Below are 18,094 nucleotides of genomic sequence, written 5' to 3' on the forward strand. Positions count from 1 at the left end.
AAACAACTCTTAATGGTACTGTATATATATTAAGTCATTGCACATCCAAAACATTTCAGTAAATACCACAGAGGACCTAACAGTATGTGTTTGATACTATGCTTGGTACTGAGACTATATTGGCTTTTTTGTGATGCCAAACAACTTCATCACTATAAACCTGTTATTTCATCAATGTAAATATGTGAAATATGCATAGCTATGGTGAAGATTTAAAGAGCCAATGAATATAAAGTCCTGAGCCTTCATTCAAATCATAGCTTTCTTTTCCTTCTTTTTTTTTAAATGATTACATTGGGAAACAAGACACACAGCCCGGTAATCTTGAGGCTCTGGTAGAAGATACAGACAATGGCCCGACATAGGGACAGTGATGATGATGATGATAAGGATCTAATAATAGCAGCTAATACTTATTTATATGTTAATAATGCAAGGCATTATTCTAAGCACATAGCTCATCAATCAATCCTTATAACAACCCTCTGAAGTAAGTGACTAGGGCCATGGTGAAAAAGTGAGTGTTTCAAGTCGCTCAGTTGTGTCTGACTCTTCGTGAACCCATGGACTGTAGCCTGCCAGGCTCTTCTGTCCACGGAATTCTCCAGGCACTGGAGTGGGCAGCTATTCCCTTCTCTAGGGAATCTTCAGGGGTCAAACCTAAATCTCCTGCAATGCAGGAGAGCCACCAGGTAAGCCCCAGGGTCATGGTAGTTGATATTCAAGCATGTGGGAATCATCCTCTAAACCTCATTCTTGAGTGGCTGGAAAAGCACCTTCGAGGAATTAATATTAAGCAGGTAGAATGACCCAAGGTTGTGGGGTTGGGACAGTAAAAGAAGTTCTGAGCAAAACAAATTAACATGTAGGAATGCCCAGAGCAGATAATGCACGTGGATGACCGAAGAACTGGAAGAAGCTCAGTTCTGGGGATGTCTATGTGAGGCCACCAGCAATGTATAAATTCCTGTGTTAGGAAAAGCAGCTACTGGATAGATAGAAAGACAGGTGTTCTCAGGAAAGGCCGGGAGTCCTCAGTGTGACAGGAGTTCTTGGGTGGTCATCTGCCCGAGAGGCCCACCTGTGAGCAGCAGCCTGTACTGGGGAATCCTCTGGACCGGCTTGAGCAGGTAGTGCTTGAGGGCCAGACTGGCACAGCGTGGGCTCATCTGAAAGGAAAGGCATCCAAAGTAAACACGAACATTTTCCTCCGAAGCAAGAGACCCAGACTCAAGGGCTCGGGGAGCCAAGTTTTAAATAGCCAGCAACTCTGGGAGGGGGTTCCGGGAGATACCCCCTTTATTTTAAGGCACAACTCCAATGTGGAGAGGGAGAACAGAGCCGACTCACCACGGAGCCCACCCTTGCTTGCAGGGAGGTCTCCGAAATCACTGACTCGTGAGGAAATTCACAGCCCAGAAATAAAACTACTGGGAACTGGGCTCAAATAAACATCAGAGCCTGTTGTCAATATACTCACAGTAACAACAGTTGGTACTGGGGAGAAGGCAGAAATTAAAGACAACGTGAAAAACAGCCTTGCTAAGTAAACCTCTTACAAGCCTGAAGAATGTAAACTTTCTCAGATGACTGGCTACAAAGGACAGCCCCAAATCACACTGTCTATGGAAACATTTGATTCTGGAACCCTTCTGACTTGACCATGAGGACATTTGATTCTGCCTTTAAAGTTGTTTTCTGTAGTCTGTGTAACAGATACTGGTGCCCAATTCTGAGCCCCACCTCCAATCTCCATAACAGGTACTTACCGTGGAGCGACAACAAAATGGCCAAGGGAAAATGTCCCCGTATACTAAGATGTCCTGGGGTTCTTACACAGCTCAAGTGAGAAGGGAAGAGTTTTTCTAAATTTGTTCAGAGGGTTCTATTTGTTTCTAAATATGTACCTCCAGGGTCTGGTATGCAGAATGATTATGAAAGCATAATGATAATGAATGTTAAGAAAGCATCTGTTGTGCAAGCATCATTAGACATTGGACAGTTAACTTTCCGTGGTCTTATGTTTTTTTTTTGCTGCCAAGGCAACAGAAAAACTCACTGGACAGTGATGAGAACCTGGGCCACAGCTATATATATGTGTGTGTGTGTGTGTGTGTGTGTGTGTGTGTGTGTGTGTGTGTGTGTGTGTACATCACACTTCTATTCTTAACAGCCTGAAGACTTCAGAAGAAAGGAAAAGAGGGAAGAAAAGTTGACACATAATTTCAAAGTTTAATTACCATACAAATTAGAAGAAATATCTTAATACTTCTAAAACTTCTCCGGTTTGGTGTAAATGGAATTTACTGATAGTTTTAGCTTCAAAACAGAGAAGTGGTAGCAAAACAGAGGATGGTAGCAAAAATACCTCAAATTCTCTAACAACAGCAGCAAAACCTGGGTTTTTCTTGCACTGCTCATCCAACAAAGCTATATTCTTATCAAATTCTTTAATGTATGTGGAATACATTTTTAGATATGGTCCCTTCTTTACAAAGATATCAGCAATTCTTTGTTGTTCCGTCCTAAGGAGTGAGAAGGAATAGACAAGAAAAAGAGTCATTACAGTATCCAAAATATATCCACTGATAAGCAGATTCCCATTTCCAAGCCATCAGCTTATCTTTTTTCCTCTTCTTGTAAGACATATCCCCAAATGCCCACTGTTTGCCATTTCAATTGTCATCATTATATTTTGCCTGGACTCTGCCAGTCCTGACTGGTCCTGTTTTTACCATTTCCTGCTTCTGTACAGCCAGAGACTTCAGAAAATTCAGATGAATTTGTAAGATAATTTTTTGTAAGAAGAATGATAAAGTACAGACAGGGAAATTCTTTGTAATTACATGTATTTTAGCATGCCTTTAAAAGATAACTTTTAGTCACTCCTCAGTCCTTAAACTGTGTAATTATAATTTTAGTCATTCCTTAGCCCTTAAACTGTATAAGTATAAATTTTATACTTAGGCTGTAGTGAAGTATTAATTACTATTTAGCATATTTTCCCAACATGTAGAGGCAAGATATTTCCAAAACAGGCAGAGGTATTTTCCTGGATTATATATAAATAACACTTAGAGGGAAATTTTTTTATCATGAAAGTAGATGATACACCATGTTGTTGTTCTAGTAATTTGGGGGTTGCCCATGAACTTCAACAGTAAATCCAACCCCCTAAACCAAACTTGCCACACATTTCCAAAGATGTCACCAAACTTTCTATTACTGTCTAAATATCATAATGGGCTTCCCTGGTGGCAAAAAGATGGCAAAAAGAATCTGCCTGCAATGTGGGAGACTGGGGTTCGATCCCTGGGTTGGGAAGACCCCCTGGAGAAGGAAATGGCAACCCACTCCAGTATTCTTGGCTGGAGAATTCCATGGACAGAAGAGCCTGATGGGCTACAGTCCATGGGGTCGCAAAGAGTCAGACAACTGAGCGACTAAAACACAAATACCGGTAATAGCAGTCAACCTCTGGTATTCTTTTCCTGTTGTGAAATCTACAGCATCTATAACGATGTCATATATGTGTAAATTTTCTAAACCAAACAGCAAAATTTCCCTATTCTCTCGTTAACATCCTCCTTTAAAAATGCAGTTTCCTCTTTTTGAGGCTCCAAAAAGACAGACATTTAAAAATGTTTCCAACATGAATATATCAACTAAACCTTCCTCCCAAGTCTCAAAAATCTTGATTATCAAAGGGCACCTATAGAACGTTAAATTGGTCAAATATAGGCCCTTCTTGCTCTTGAGACAGCATTACTAAAGAATTAAAAAAAAAAAATGTAGAGTACTGAGCTCAGTGCATCAGTGAATTCTGGCCATCTAATGTGATCAATCTAGGGGACTTCCCTGGCAGTCCAATGGTTAAGACTATAAGCCTCCACTATGCAGGGGACACAGGTTCAATCCCCTTTCGGGGAAATAAGATCATGCATGATGTGCTGTGTGGCCAAAATTAAATAAATAAAGTGATCAATCTATAGGTAATTACCAAGAAAATTCAATATATTGAAAAAGACACAATGTAAGGAACAATAAATCTTTGTCACATGCAGGTCCCTTCTGCCTTTATCTAAAATTGGAAACTCTGGGAAAGCTGGTTAGCCCATTTTTACCAGTTTGACATTCTTTCCTCCAGTTCCTTTAGGAGATCCCGATTGAGCTCATACAGCTGAGGCAAGTAGTACAGGATCTGATTTAGGATCCGGTCCTCAATCACTGGTTTCCCAAGTTGCCTGGAAGCATGGGCTACTGCATCCCGGAAATCCTGTTACAGTTCAGAGGAGGAAAAACAATGTACACACACATACCACTTAATATAATGAAAAGCTTTTCCCCCAGTCACTCTCTTTACCACAACAATATAAACTGCAAACTGTATTTCCCATGTAGAGTTCAAATTAAAAGCACCCACTTCCTCTTACCCACTTACTTGGATAAGAAAGTACAGACAGACAGACACACACACACACAGACACACCCTGAGTGGCTGGGGTGGATATTTGGTTTTTAAACAGAACATGTGATATTTCTCTTAAATCGTTTGGTTTGATCTCCAAACTTAGCAATTATATTAAGGAGGTATCTGGAAATTATATTGGAACTCTAAACAGTCCTTTAAATTATTCCAATACTGCTATATGAACAAAATCCATTTATTTAAAATTTATTTAAAAGTCCCCAAAAGATCTTAATTAATTTTACATTGGGAACATCCTTTTGTCCACTTCCGGTAATTACTTGCCAACTGCTGGAACATTCTAACTGAGGCATTTGGAGGGTGGTACATTCTTGATAATCAGAGAATATTGGGTCTAAGCCCTTGTTCCTGTTTTACTGTATTTCATTGAGCTAACTCCATTTTCCTCATCTGTTAAATGGGTTGAGTGAGTGAGTGAAGTCACTCAGTCGTGTCCGACTCTTTGTGACCCCATGGACTATAGATTACCAGGCTCCTCTGTCCATGGAATTTTCCAGGTAAGAGTACTGGAGTGGGTTGCCATTTCCTTCTCCAGGTTAAATGGGTTATAAGACTTTAATTAGATACTGCACACAAAGCTTTCCTCAATGTATTTGGCACACAGACTCAACAAAATATTTTAACTCTGGACTTGAAACACTCTCTTCCCTCTATCCAACCTCCCCATAAATTCAAAAGAATTTATACTTTATAGAAATTTAAAACTTTTCTCATCACACATTCTTTTTCCTTGACTTTTCCCTGTAAGACTATTTATACCACATTTTAAGACAGGTCCACCCTACCCCACCCTCTCTCTCCAGAGAACACGAAAAGGGTGAGGCTGGAGATGGTACCTGGCCAGAATTCAATATATCTTGAGGCCTACCCTCAGGGGATAAGTAAGACAATAGCAAACTGTATCACAGTCCTGATGATTCAAAAAAAGATTGTTCCTTCTTAGAAAGGAAATTTAATTAAAAACCTTAAAGCAAAGGTTGGGTAAAACAGACTCTTTACTAGGCTTTATCTTTTTTCTCCTTTCTAACTGCTTCCCTTCAGGAATTCACTGGGCAAATCAAAAAACAAAGACCCTGACTTCTTCCCTGATCCCTTTTAATGCCTACCCCATACATACATACACTAACCATTAGTATCAGTATTTCTTGAGCTTCTTGTGAAGGACAAGAAACTCATATCTAATTTGAAAGTAAACAAAAGCTGCCAGAGTAATGAAAATAAAAACAACAGCAAACAAATGGGACCTAATTAAACTTAAAAGGTTTCTGCAAAGCAAAGGAAACCATAAACAAAAGGAAAAAATCCACAGAATGGGAAAAAATATTTGCAAATAAAGTGACCTACAAAGGATTAATCTCCAAAATATACAACTAGCTCATGCTGCTCTATGTCAAAAAAACAAACAATCCAATCAAAAAATGAACAGAAGATCTAAATAGGTATTTCTCCAAAGAAAACATACAGATATCCAAGAGGCTCATGAAAAAAAGCTCAACATCACCAATGATCAGAAAAATGCAAATTGAAACTATAAAGTATCACCTCATACTTTTATTTTACTGGGCTCCAAAATCACTGCAGATGGTGACTACAGCCATGAAATTAAAAGACGCTTGCTCCTTGGAAGAAAAGCTATGACCAACCCAGACAGCATATTAAAAAGCAGAGATACTGCTTTGCCAACAAAGGTCCATCTAGTCAAAGCTATGGATTTTCAAGTAGTCATGTATGGTTGTGAGAGTTGGACTATAAAGAAAGCTGAGCGCCAAAGAATTTATGCTTTTGAACTGTGGTGTTGGAGAAGACTCTTGAGAGTCCTTTGGACTGCAAGGAGATCCAACCAGTCCATCCTAAAGGAGATCAGTCCTGAATATTCATTGGAAGGACTGATGTTGAAGCTGAAACTCCAATACTTTGGCTACCTGATAACGAAGAACTGACTCACTGGAAAGGACTCAGATGCTGGGAAAGATTGAAGTTGGGAGGAGAAGGGGACAAGAGAGGATGAGATAGTTGGATGGCATCACCGACTCAATGGATATGAGTTTCAGTAAGCTCTGTGAGTTGGTGGTGGACAGAAAGGCCTAGCATGCTGCAGTCCATGGGGGTAGCAAAAAATCAGACACAACTGAGAGACTGAACTGAATTGAATCACCTCCTACAGGTCAGGATGGCATCATCAAAATATCTACAAATAATAAATGCTAGAGAGGCTGTGGAGAAAAGGGAACCCTCCTACACTGTGGGTGGGAATGTAAATTGGTACAGCTACTAGGGGAACAGTATGGACGTTCCTCAAAATACTAAAAACAGAACTACCATATGATCCAGCAATCCCATTCCTGGGCATCTATCAGGAGAAAATCATACTTCACAAGGATACATGCAAATGTTCATTGCAGTACTATCTGCAATAGTCAAGACATGGAAGGGACTTCCCTAGTAGTTGAGTGGTTAAGATCCCTGTTTCTACTGCAGAAGGCAAGGGTTCGACCCCTGGTTGAGGAACCAGATTTTGTGATTCTGCATGTCAGCCTGCACAAGAAAAGGGAAAAAAAGGAAACTGACTCCTCTTCTAAGGTACATTTTAGAGAAGTCAAATCCTATGCTCAACAAATGGTAATAAACCCTTCATTAGTCCTCAGTGGGAGAAGGCAATGGCATCCCACTCCAGTACTCTTGCCTGGAAACTCCCATAGATGGAGGAGCCTGGTAGGCTGCTGTCCATAGGGTCGCTAAGAGTCAGACATGACTGAGTGACTTCACTTTCCCTTTTCACTTTCATGCACTGGAGAAGGAAATGGCAACCCACTCCAGTGTTCTTGCCTGGAGAATCCCAGGGACAGGGGAGCCTGGTGGGCTGCCGTCTGTGGGGTCGCACAGAGTCGGACACAACTGAAGCGACTTAGCAGCAGCAGCAGTCCCCAGTGTGCTCAGTTGCTAAGTTGTGTCCAACTCTTTGCGATCCCATGGACTGTAGCCCACCCAAGGAATTTTCCAGGCAAGAATATTGGAGTGAGTTACCATTTCCTCCTGCAGGGGATCCTTCTGCATCTCCTGTGTCTCCTGCATTGAAAGGTGGATTCTTTACCACTGAGACACCTGGGAAACCCTCAGTACCTGGGACTAACTTTATCAGCCCAAAATAGTCATATTAACCCAAAGGAACCAAACTACTTCCACCAGTAACTAAAGAACTACTTTTACAACAAATTAGTGTAATATAAAATAAGAATTCATTACTTGTATAAACTAAAATCCAGAATACCACACAAAACAACTCCATAAACCAAATGGATTGGGGCCAAATTCCACCTCCAAACAGCTTGTTTTTATCAGCACTCACATAGAGTAAGAGAAAATTAGAGCTAACTTAACATTTTCGACAGTCATCAGGATTTCCAGGCAGAACTATAGAGAATGTATTTACATATCACAAATAACATCCTCAACTGTAAATACACTCAAAGCACTATAGTTAAACATCTTCTATGGCATTTTTCATTTTCCCAGTTTAATGACTAATATAATTAAGATGCAAGAGTCCCTTTTTCAGCAAAACAAGAAGCACTGATGGGTTAAATGATGAATATGTTTGTCCCTTGGCAGCAGGATGACTTTTATTTTCCAGTTAGAAGGCATTTCCTCAGCCAGGACAGTGACAGCAGTTAGCTGCTAAGTAGCTTAAGGATCTATTTGACACAGCTTTTGCTAGACTCTGCATTCCATGTCTGCCACCACTGCCAAAAAGGAAACTGGTTTATTTAAGACACAGTCAACAGAGACCAGCTAGTACGCTGTGCTGACGAGTAAGGTGGTCACCCCTAACTGGAGGTCCCTGACACACACCTGGCAAAACTGTGGTTTTTGTTTTGAGTACTACTGGGTAATGTCAGCAGTTCTGGAGGAACGAATGGCTCAAGATGACATTTTTTTTGGTTGTACTGTGCTCCTTGGAAGAAAAGCTATGACAAACCTAGAGAGCATATGAAAAAGCAGAGACATTATTTTGCCAACAAAGGTCCGTCTAGTCAAAGCTATGGTTTTTCCAGTAGTCATGTATGGGTGTGAGAGTTAAATCATAAAGTAACTGAGTACCCAAGAATTGATGCTTTTTAACTGTAGTGTTGGAGAAAACTCTTGGAGTCCCTTGGACTGCAAAATCAAACCAGTTAATCCTAAAGGAAATCAGTCCTGAATATTCATTGAAAGGACTGGTGCTGAAGCTGAAGCTCCGATACTTTGGGCATCTGATGTGAAGAGCCAACTCACTGGAAAAGACCCTGATGCTGGGAAAGATTGAAGGCAGGAAGAGAAGGGGACAACAGAGGATGAGATAGATGACATCACCAACTCGGTGGACATGAGTTTGAGGAGGCTCTGGGGGTTGGTGATGGACAGGGAAGCCTGGCGTGCTGCTGTCCATGGGGTTGCAAAAAAGTCAGACATGACTGAGCGACTGAACTGAACTGTGAGGCATGTAGGATCTTAGTTCCCAGACCAGGGATTGAACCCATGACCCCTGCAGTGGAAGCACTGGTCTTAACCATTAAACCACCAGGGAAGTCTGCCATGATGTATTTTTTTTTAATTATGAGAGCATGTCAAAAGAGAAATATAATAATTATAAGAGCAAAAGAAGAATGTTTACGATGGCCTTCTTAACTGCACACAGCAGCCCTGGCCCCCATCTCATTTCCCCACCCTGTGGGCCACCATCCCCTGAAAGCCATGTGCAGTGGTCACAGTGCCAGATGTAACTAAGTCACGCAGAACTACACACAATCTAACTTCTCAGCTCTTCATGGACCTCAACCACTGCCAAACGTGTCACTGGAAGGAGGAAAAAAATTTTTTTTTAATAGAAAGGATGATTACAACATATGTCTGGTTATTCTAAATGCCAACAGCCAGGATATTTCGGGAAAGTGTGATGACACTTAAGAGCCAGAGGCAAAACTATTTTGGGGCAGAAGAATCTAAAGTCGCCAACACCCCCTTGACTAAGTCAGTAAGGACACAAGACCATAGGACTGGTACTTTCAGTTAGATCCAGAGTATACTTTTTCACACCGGAAAAGCTGAGTAATGAACATGAATGGGGTGAGGGGAGCTATAGTATAAAAATGTTAGGTGATGGCGCCCCTGGTGGCTCAGTGGTAAAGAATCTGCCTGCCAATGCAGGAGACAGGGGTTTGATCCCTGGTCCGGGAAGATCCCATGTGCTGCGGAGCACCTCAGCCCGTGCACAACTACTAAGCCTGTGTTCTAGAGCCCAGGAGACAGAATTACTGAAGCCCACATGTGCTAGAGCCCGTGTCCCACAAGAGAAGCCCATGTATAGCCAGTAGAGAGGAGCCCCCGCTTACTGCAACTAGAGAAAAAGCCCATGCAGCAACAAAGTCCCAGCACAGTCAAAAACAAATAAATAAAAATAAAATTTAAAAGTTGGGTAAATGAGTTTTTTTAAATATCAACTACATATACTTCAGTCTATTCTTCTAACATAAAACGTACCAAAGAGTCTATATGCAAAACTAAACCACCGATACTTTAGTTCCTAATCACCACCAACCTGGCCTTTTTAGAAATAGAAATGGGTGTCCTGATGGGATGGGGAGGGAGGTGGGAGGGGGCTTCAGGATGGGGAACACATGTAAATCCATGGCTGATTCATATCAATGTATGGCAAAAACCACTACAATATTGTAAAGTAATTAGCCTCCAACTAATATAAATAAATGAAAAAATAAATAAAAAAAAGAAAGAAAGAGAAGTGTAGTATAATATTATTCTTAATAATTTGAAGAAAAGCTACAAAGAACCAGATCAACTTTAAAATAAATACTCAGTTCCTGTGAGATATTAACATACTAGTCTTACCACCTCTGATCTCCTGGGCAAAAGCAAGCAAAAATCAATGCAAACAAAATCGAGACTGAACATTTTAACGCAATGAAGCACAAAACAGAAGGCCTTGTTCGTCAGGTCAGACTTTAAATTCCCAGGGCCAAAGAGCAGCAAGTGACTTAATGACCAGTTGTCCTGACTGGCATGACCTGACCTTAGGGCATTACTTAACCACTATGATGACACAGTGAATTACAAAGACCAAATGGATATATGGGCAGACAAGGGGCTCTGTAGAGCTCCCTGCCTATATGAGGGGCACTAATCACTTCATATTAAGGAAAAGCAAAGGAGCTGCTAAGATCAGAGAGCTTGGATAACTATGCAAAAGGCAGTGTGATGCTGTGGAGTAAAAATGGGGATGAGGGGTAGGCTCCACATTCATAGCTTGATTTTGTTCTAAAATGAAAATATCTGACCAAGGAAGTTACTCCTCCCTTTCTCTATGTTCAGACCTGGTGATAATCTGAAAGCAAAGCCAATAAACTCAAAGGTAACACCACAGCCTACACAGCACAGCAGACATTCCAAGTAACAACTTTTAATCAATTTCTGAACATTCACTTAGCACCTGGGTTCAAAGGGACCAGAATTTAAAGTCTGGCTTTGCCATTTAGTAATGGGGTACTTTTGGCAGTTAGGTCACTTTCTTCCCTTAAAAAACAGACATGACACCCATTTGACAGGGTTGTTATGAGGACTGAAACAGATAATTTATGTAACATAGCACGCTGCAAGGGGCAGAGACAGCACTCAGTAGACGGCCATTTATTTCATTAAAGGAGATTCAGTTATTTTAAATGCTCACATGAGCACCATTTACAATCACAAGTCCCTGGAAGCTTGGAAAAAGAGCTCTCAAACAGAGGTCTATGAACAGAAGGAGACATCAAAGGAAGGGAAGGAAAACCAACAGAACAGTGGCAAGACAGAGACATGCTTAACAGTGAACTTCACTCAGTGAAGGAAGCCACTCCAAACTGAAGGTTTGCGGTCCATGTCAACATACACTACAGGAGGATGCTTCAAAACTAAAAAACAAATAATAATTAAATAGTTCACAAAACTGAAAAGAGACAGTGTATTTGGTAAAACAAGATGGTCATTTTAATATGGTAACAACTGGAGGCTTCTACGAGGAAGTCTTTTATTCCTTTTATAAGGCATTTTAAAAAAAAAAAGATATAGTCTATTTACTAACAAACACCTGAATGTCCACAGTAACTCTGCCTTTAACTCTATGGATTTTAAGTGGGAGTCTTCTCAAATCTTCAGGGTAATGTATATCTCAGCCTAAGGAAATTGGTGGAACAAAGATGCCTCATTACAAGTACCACTTATATACAACTTAACCAGTCCATCTTTGTTCAAAAGACCTCAAAGTCTCTGATCATTCACTCTTAAAATGTATTATTTAAATCATGCTGTTTAGACATTTATAAAGTAAGTTTATAGATACATCTATTAGCAAATCAGATAACAAAATCAAACCAAAAAAACACAGTATCATTTGTACTTAATTATATTAGATGTCTAAGGTGTTTTATCTTGAAAATGGTACTTATAAACAATATTATAGCAACCTCTGGTTTGGACAACTTCTGGTACAAAAGAAGAAAAGACATATAATTAACTAGAGCTCTACCAAACCAAGAAGTATTCATCACTTTCCTATCATTCATTTAATATATATTAATTTAGTGGGGTAACACTAAATAAAACAGACAAAAATCCCTGCTTTCATGGAGCTTACTTTCTAATGGAAGAAGAAACCTAGTAGGGTATTTTTCAGGAACAAATTCTATTTTGATGGATTTGAGTAAAAGCTTACTTGGTACAAAATTAAACAGTACAGATTTTAACCGATACAAATAATTCTAAATAACAGCACATTAACCTGAAGCATGTCCACTTCACCTGCAGCTAACACTAATTAAGTGCCTAACATTTATTTCGTATGATCACATTTAACCATTGCACCAAATGTGGTTATTATTCCCGTTTTCAAGAAGAAACCAAGGCTTGATTAATTTGTCCAAGAGCACAGTTAGTGGCAGAAGCACAATTCTTAACCACTAGCCAATTAGTCACATTCATTCATTCAATAACACTTACTGGGGGCCTTCCACACAATAGAAATGATGGGAAACTCAGAAGATATCCCTGGGTTGGGAAGATCCCCTGGGAAAGGGAATGGTAACTCACTCCAGTATTCTTACCTGGAGAATCCCATGGAGAGAGGAGCCTAGCAGGCTACAGTCCATGGGGTCACAAAGAGTTGGATGTGACTGAACAACTAACACTTTCACTTTTTTTTTCTTTTCTGAAAAAAAGTGATCCTATAGGGTCGCTGCCCTCACCTAGCTTACATTTTAGAAAGTGAAGTAAAGTGGAAGTCGCTCAGTCGTGTCCGACTCTGACTCCACGGACTGTAGCCCGCCAGGCTCCTCTGTGCAAGGGATTCTCCAGGGCAGAAAACTGGAGTGGGTTGCCATTTCCTTCTCCAGGGGATCTTCCCAACCCAGGGATTGAACCCAGGTCTCCCACATTGTAGGCAGATTCTTTACTATCTGAGCCATCAGGGAAGCCCTGCATTTTAGAAGAGACTAAAAACAAACAAGTAAACAAATACACAATATATGTGAAGTATCAAGAAGAAAACAAACACAAGAAAGTTGAAAAGGGTGGTCAAAGAAGACCTCTTTGAGGAAGTCATCTTAAGCCCACCTTAAAGTCACCTTAAACTGGAAAGATAAAGAAAGAAGTAGCTTGAACAAATGAAGGAAGGATAAATATCCCACGAAACTGCATTGGCAAAATCTCTCAGCAGAAATAACCTTAGCACTGAACTAAGAACTGAAAGCAAGCCGCGATGGGACAGAACACAGTCTTTTACAACGGAGAGGAAGCCTTTCTCTCTTTCATTACCTTTCCATCTCCTTGCTGCTGCTAAGTCACTTCAGTCGTGTCCAGCTCTGTGCGACCCCATAGACGGCAGCCCACCAGGCTCCCCCGTCCCTGGGATTCTCCAGGCAAGAACACTGGAGTGGGTTGCCATCTCCTTCTCCAGTGCATGAAAGTGAAAAGTGAAAGGGAAGTCGCTCAGTCGTGTCCGACTCTTCGCGACCTCATGGACTGTAGCCTACCAGGCTCCTCCATCCGTGGGATTTTCATCTCATTACTAGAAGCCAAATACAGAGCACCCTACAGGCACAGGGAACCATAATTCACTATCCAAATTAGATCATTTCTGACAGTTAAAGGAAGCTCTATTAACAATATTTGTTGCTGTTGTGTAGTACTAAGTTACGTTTGACTCTTTTACAACCCCATGGACTGTAGCCTGCCAGGGTCCTCTACCCACGGGATTTCCCAGGCAAGAATACTGGAGTGGGTTGCCATTCCCTTCTCCAAGCGATCTTCCTGACCTAGCAATTAAACCTACATTTCCTTCACTGGCAAGCAATTCTTTACCACTGAGTCACCTGAGAAGCCTGTTAATAATATTATGCCAAGATAATAACCAAGATGGTCAAAAGTAGACTAGGACAGATCGTCATCCTACTTACAGGACTTGGACTTGCTAAGTAATGGTTTTTATTATTAATGCAATGGGAATCATGTAAACAGCTTAATGCAGGAGAGTGACATGGCCTAAAAAGTATTTTAAGAAAATCACCCTTAATCCTTCACATGAAAAAGTATTTTAAGGAAGAGACTGAAGGGGGATAAGAATGGAAATAGGAAGCCTAGTTAAAAGGCTGATGCTGTTTTGAGTAAGAGATGATATTCTGGACTAGGATAGTGGCAGCAAAGAGGAAATAAAATCAGCAGGATTGCTGACAGTTTGGCAAGACAGGTGAGAGGGAGAAATGAAGAACAAGTCCTAGTTTCCTGGCTTTGGCAGCTATATGGATGTCATTACTATTTTGAAAAGAGAATCTCTTTTTTCTTTGGACTCAATAGTGTATTGACTTAGAGACAATGTGTATATTGGACCATTTTTTCAAATCCAGGTCAAAGTCTAAGTGCTCATGGTAGATACTGCATAGTAAGGATCATATAAAACATTACTTTTAAAATCTTGCTACTGCCTTTGCAGGCCCAATTTTTTCTCGCAAACATCAGAAGAATCAAACCCTTCAACCAATTCTTAGAATCTTAAGTATACTTTAAATCACATGATCTCTACCTAAATCTAATTCTTTCCAATGTAATATGATAAAATTCATTAGTTTAGATTTAAAATTACTTTTATGAGCTATATCACCTAGTTCATCAAACTCAAAACAAAGAAATGATAGTGAGCTACAGTGATATATTAAAATTTTGAGTGTGACTACTGTACTGGACAGTGCAGATACTGAACATTTCTGCTTCAGAGAAAGATCTATTAATGCTAACCTAGAGTCTCAAATATGGAAAACTACTAATGGGAAATCACATATAACTGAAATAATAGCTCCTCCCAAACCACTAATATAGTGGGTTGATTTCCAAAAATTCCCACTGGGTTATCTAAAGCCTGTTAGATATTTTAAAGCAGTCATATTCTATCATATAACACAGTAGTTAATTCATTTAGATGAAATCAGATAGCAGCAGCACTCAGGATTCCAACTATCCAGGATTCCAACTATACCTCTGTGGTAGAAGAATAAACATGAGCCTTAATAGCATGATCGGAGTGCTGGATTGAAACAAGAGATGGTTTTGGCTTTACCCACATTATCCTGGTGACAGAGCCCTCCTAGCAATGGTTCAGAATCTGTTTCAATGCCTGGCTGTTAAGACACCCACTAATGTTGGGCTCTGCTGAGGTACCCTTTTCACATACCAGACAGGATGTTAACATGAGGTTGGCAGATGATCTGTTCTCACTCCTACATTAAAAGCTTAGGAGGTTTTGAAGATGTACAAATCAAGGTGAGTTATGGATGATTCACTCTGTTCAACATCAGTGGGGAAGAAGCCAAGGCCATCTATCAGATCTGAGATGATAAGGGAAACATTTTGGTCTAATTGTCTATTCTTATGGTGCTTTTGTTTTGTTCCAAAAATACAGAGGTAAGAATCAGGATACATATTTTTTTAAAAAAATCAAACACTCTGGTAATGCTTTTATTGGGCTTGCCTTGTGGCTCAGTTGGTAAAGAATCCGCCTGCAATGCAGGAGACCTAGGTTCGATCCCTGGGTTGGGAAGATCCCGAGGAGAAGGGAAAGGCTACCCACTCCAGTATTCTGGCTTGGAGAATTTCATGGACTGTATAGCTCATGGGGTCACAAAGAGTCGGACACGACTGAGTGACTTTCACTTCACTTCAATGCTTTTTTATTTTTATTTTTTTTCTTTATTATTTTTAATGTATCATCTCTTTTCTTTTTTAAAACAACTTTCTTGTTAAAAAAAAAGAGAGAGTAGAGCAGACAAGCTGTTTGCATTTCTTTCCAACACAGTTACTCGTCAACTCACTCATCTGCCCAAACTTCTCACTCTGATATTAACAATAATTTTTTTGTGACAACATTTAGTGGATATTTCTTTTTTTTTTTTTTCCCAGTGGGTTTTGTCATACATTGATATGAATCAGCCTCAATGCTTTTTTAAAAGTGCTTCTCTACCTACTGGAATCAGAACTTCCTTCGTGAAAATGAAATTTTAGTTCAGGGGTAGAGGAAAAGGCATTTGAAAGCGTCAGAATTGTGAAAAGTCTACTGCCTGGTAATATTAAAATGGATACTTCATTCACTGATGCTCTACATGGGAGGAAGGAAAAGAAGAAAATATAAGAGCAACTGGAGATCCTACCGTATATTTTATAATATTAGGTTTTTTCATACTTTTTATTTCACTGATTCCTCATGACCTGAGAGATGGATTTTTTTTTTTTTTTTTTTGCCGCACCACAGCTTGTGAGACCCTGAGTTCCTTGACTAGGCATGGAACCTGGACCCTCAGCAGTGAAAGCTCAGAGTTCTAACCACTAGACAGCCACGGATTTCCCTAAACTGTTTTCTAAAATTCACATACCTAGTAAGAAACAGAATCTACTTAGCTAATGCTTCTCCAAGTGTGGTCTACAAATTGCTATAGGTATACAAAGACATCAGTCAAAAAAAGTAAGAATAAGGGATTGGAAACTTTTCTTTCCATTTGACAGCACCACGCTGCAATGGCGCAGGAGCGGCCGAGAGGAGCTACCCCACGTTGAAGCTTAAGGGCGGCGGCCGAGAGGAGCTGCCCCACGCCCGAGGTCAGGGGCATCGGCCGAGAGGAGCAATCCCACATCCAAGGGGCAGCGGCTGCACAGGCGCAGGAGGGCTGAGAGGAGCTATTCCACGTTCAAGGTCAGGAGGGGTGGCCGTGAGGAGGTACCCCTCGTCCCAGGTAAGGAGCTGCCATGAAGAGATGCCCCACGTCCAAGGTAAGAGAAACCCAAGTAAGAGGGTAGGTGTTGCGAGAGGGCACTAGAGGGCAGACACACTGAAACCATAATCACAGAAAACTGGCCAATCTGATCACAGGACCACAGCCTTGTCTAACTCAATGAAACGAAGCCATGCCATGTGGGGCCACCCAAGACGGATGGGTCACGGTGGAGAGGTCTGACAGAATGTGGTCCACTGGAGAAGGAAATGGCAAGCCACTTCAGTATTCTTGCCTTAAGAACCCCATGAACAGTATGAAAAGGCAAAATGATAGGATACTGAAGGAGGAACTCACCAGGTCGGTAGGTGCCCAATATGCTACTGGAGATCAGTGGCGAAATAACTCCAGAAAGAATGAAGGGATGGAGCCAAAGCAAAAACAATACCCAGTTGTGGATGTGACTGGTGATAGAAGCAAGGCCTGATGCTGTAAAGAGCAATACTGCATAGGAACCTGGAATGTTAAGTCCATGAATCAAGGCAAATTGGAAGTGGTCAAACAAGAGATGGCAAGAGTGAATGTCGACATTCTAGGAATCAGCGAACTAAAATGGACTGGAATGGGTGAATTTAACTCAGATGACCGTTATATCTGCTACTGTGGGCAGGAATCCCTTAGAAGAAATGGAGTAGCCATCATGGTCAACAGAAGAGTCCAAAATGCAGTACTTGGATGCAATCTCAAAAACGACAGAATGATCTCTGTTCGTTTCCAAGGCAAACCATTCAATGTTACAGTAATCCAAGCCTATGCCCCAACCAGTAATGCTGAAGAAGCTGACACTGAATGGTTCTATGAAGACCTACAAGACCTTTTAGAACTAACACCCAAAAAGTATGTCCTTTTCATTATAGGGGACTGGAATGCAAAAGTAGGAAGTCAAGAAACACCTGGAGTAACAGACAAATTTGGCCTTGGAGTACGGAATGAAGCAGGGCAAAGGCTGCTAGAGTTTTGCCAAGAGAACACACTGGTCATAGCAAACACCCTCTTCCAACAACACAAGAGAAGACTCTACACATGGACATCACCAGATGGTCAACACCGGAATCAGATTGATTATATTCTTTGCAGCCAAAGATGGAGAAGCTCTACACAGTCAGCAAAAACAAGACTAGGAGTGACTGTGGCTCAGATCATGAACTCCGTACTGCCAAATTCAGACTGAAATTGAAGAAAGTAGGGAAAACCACTAGACCATTCAGGTATGATCTAAGTCAAATCCCTTATGATTATACAGTGGAAATAAGAAATAGATCTAAGG

The 18,094-nt window shown here is 40.7% G+C and overlaps 1 protein-coding gene across 2 annotated transcripts in view; it reads right to left on the reverse strand.

Annotated features, from left to right (window-relative positions):
• The window catches only part of FGD6 (FYVE, RhoGEF and PH domain containing 6), a 117,441-nt gene that overhangs the window by 42,098 nt on the left and 57,249 nt on the right, over window positions 1-18,094 (reverse strand). For both annotated transcript variants that reach the window (XM_061125966.1, XM_061125974.1), the window contains exons 6-8: window positions 4,125-4,276; window positions 2,369-2,525; window positions 1,082-1,169 (exon numbers count right to left, since the gene is read on the reverse strand). In XM_061125966.1, the coding sequence (XP_060981949.1) occupies window positions 1,082-1,169; window positions 2,369-2,525; window positions 4,125-4,276 (397 nt within the window). The remainder of the gene's footprint in view (window positions 1-1,081; window positions 1,170-2,368; window positions 2,526-4,124; window positions 4,277-18,094) is intronic.

This window comes from Dama dama, chromosome 3 (assembly GCF_033118175.1).
Source record: "Dama dama isolate Ldn47 chromosome 3, ASM3311817v1, whole genome shotgun sequence".
NCBI lineage: Eukaryota > Metazoa > Chordata > Mammalia > Artiodactyla > Cervidae > Dama > Dama dama.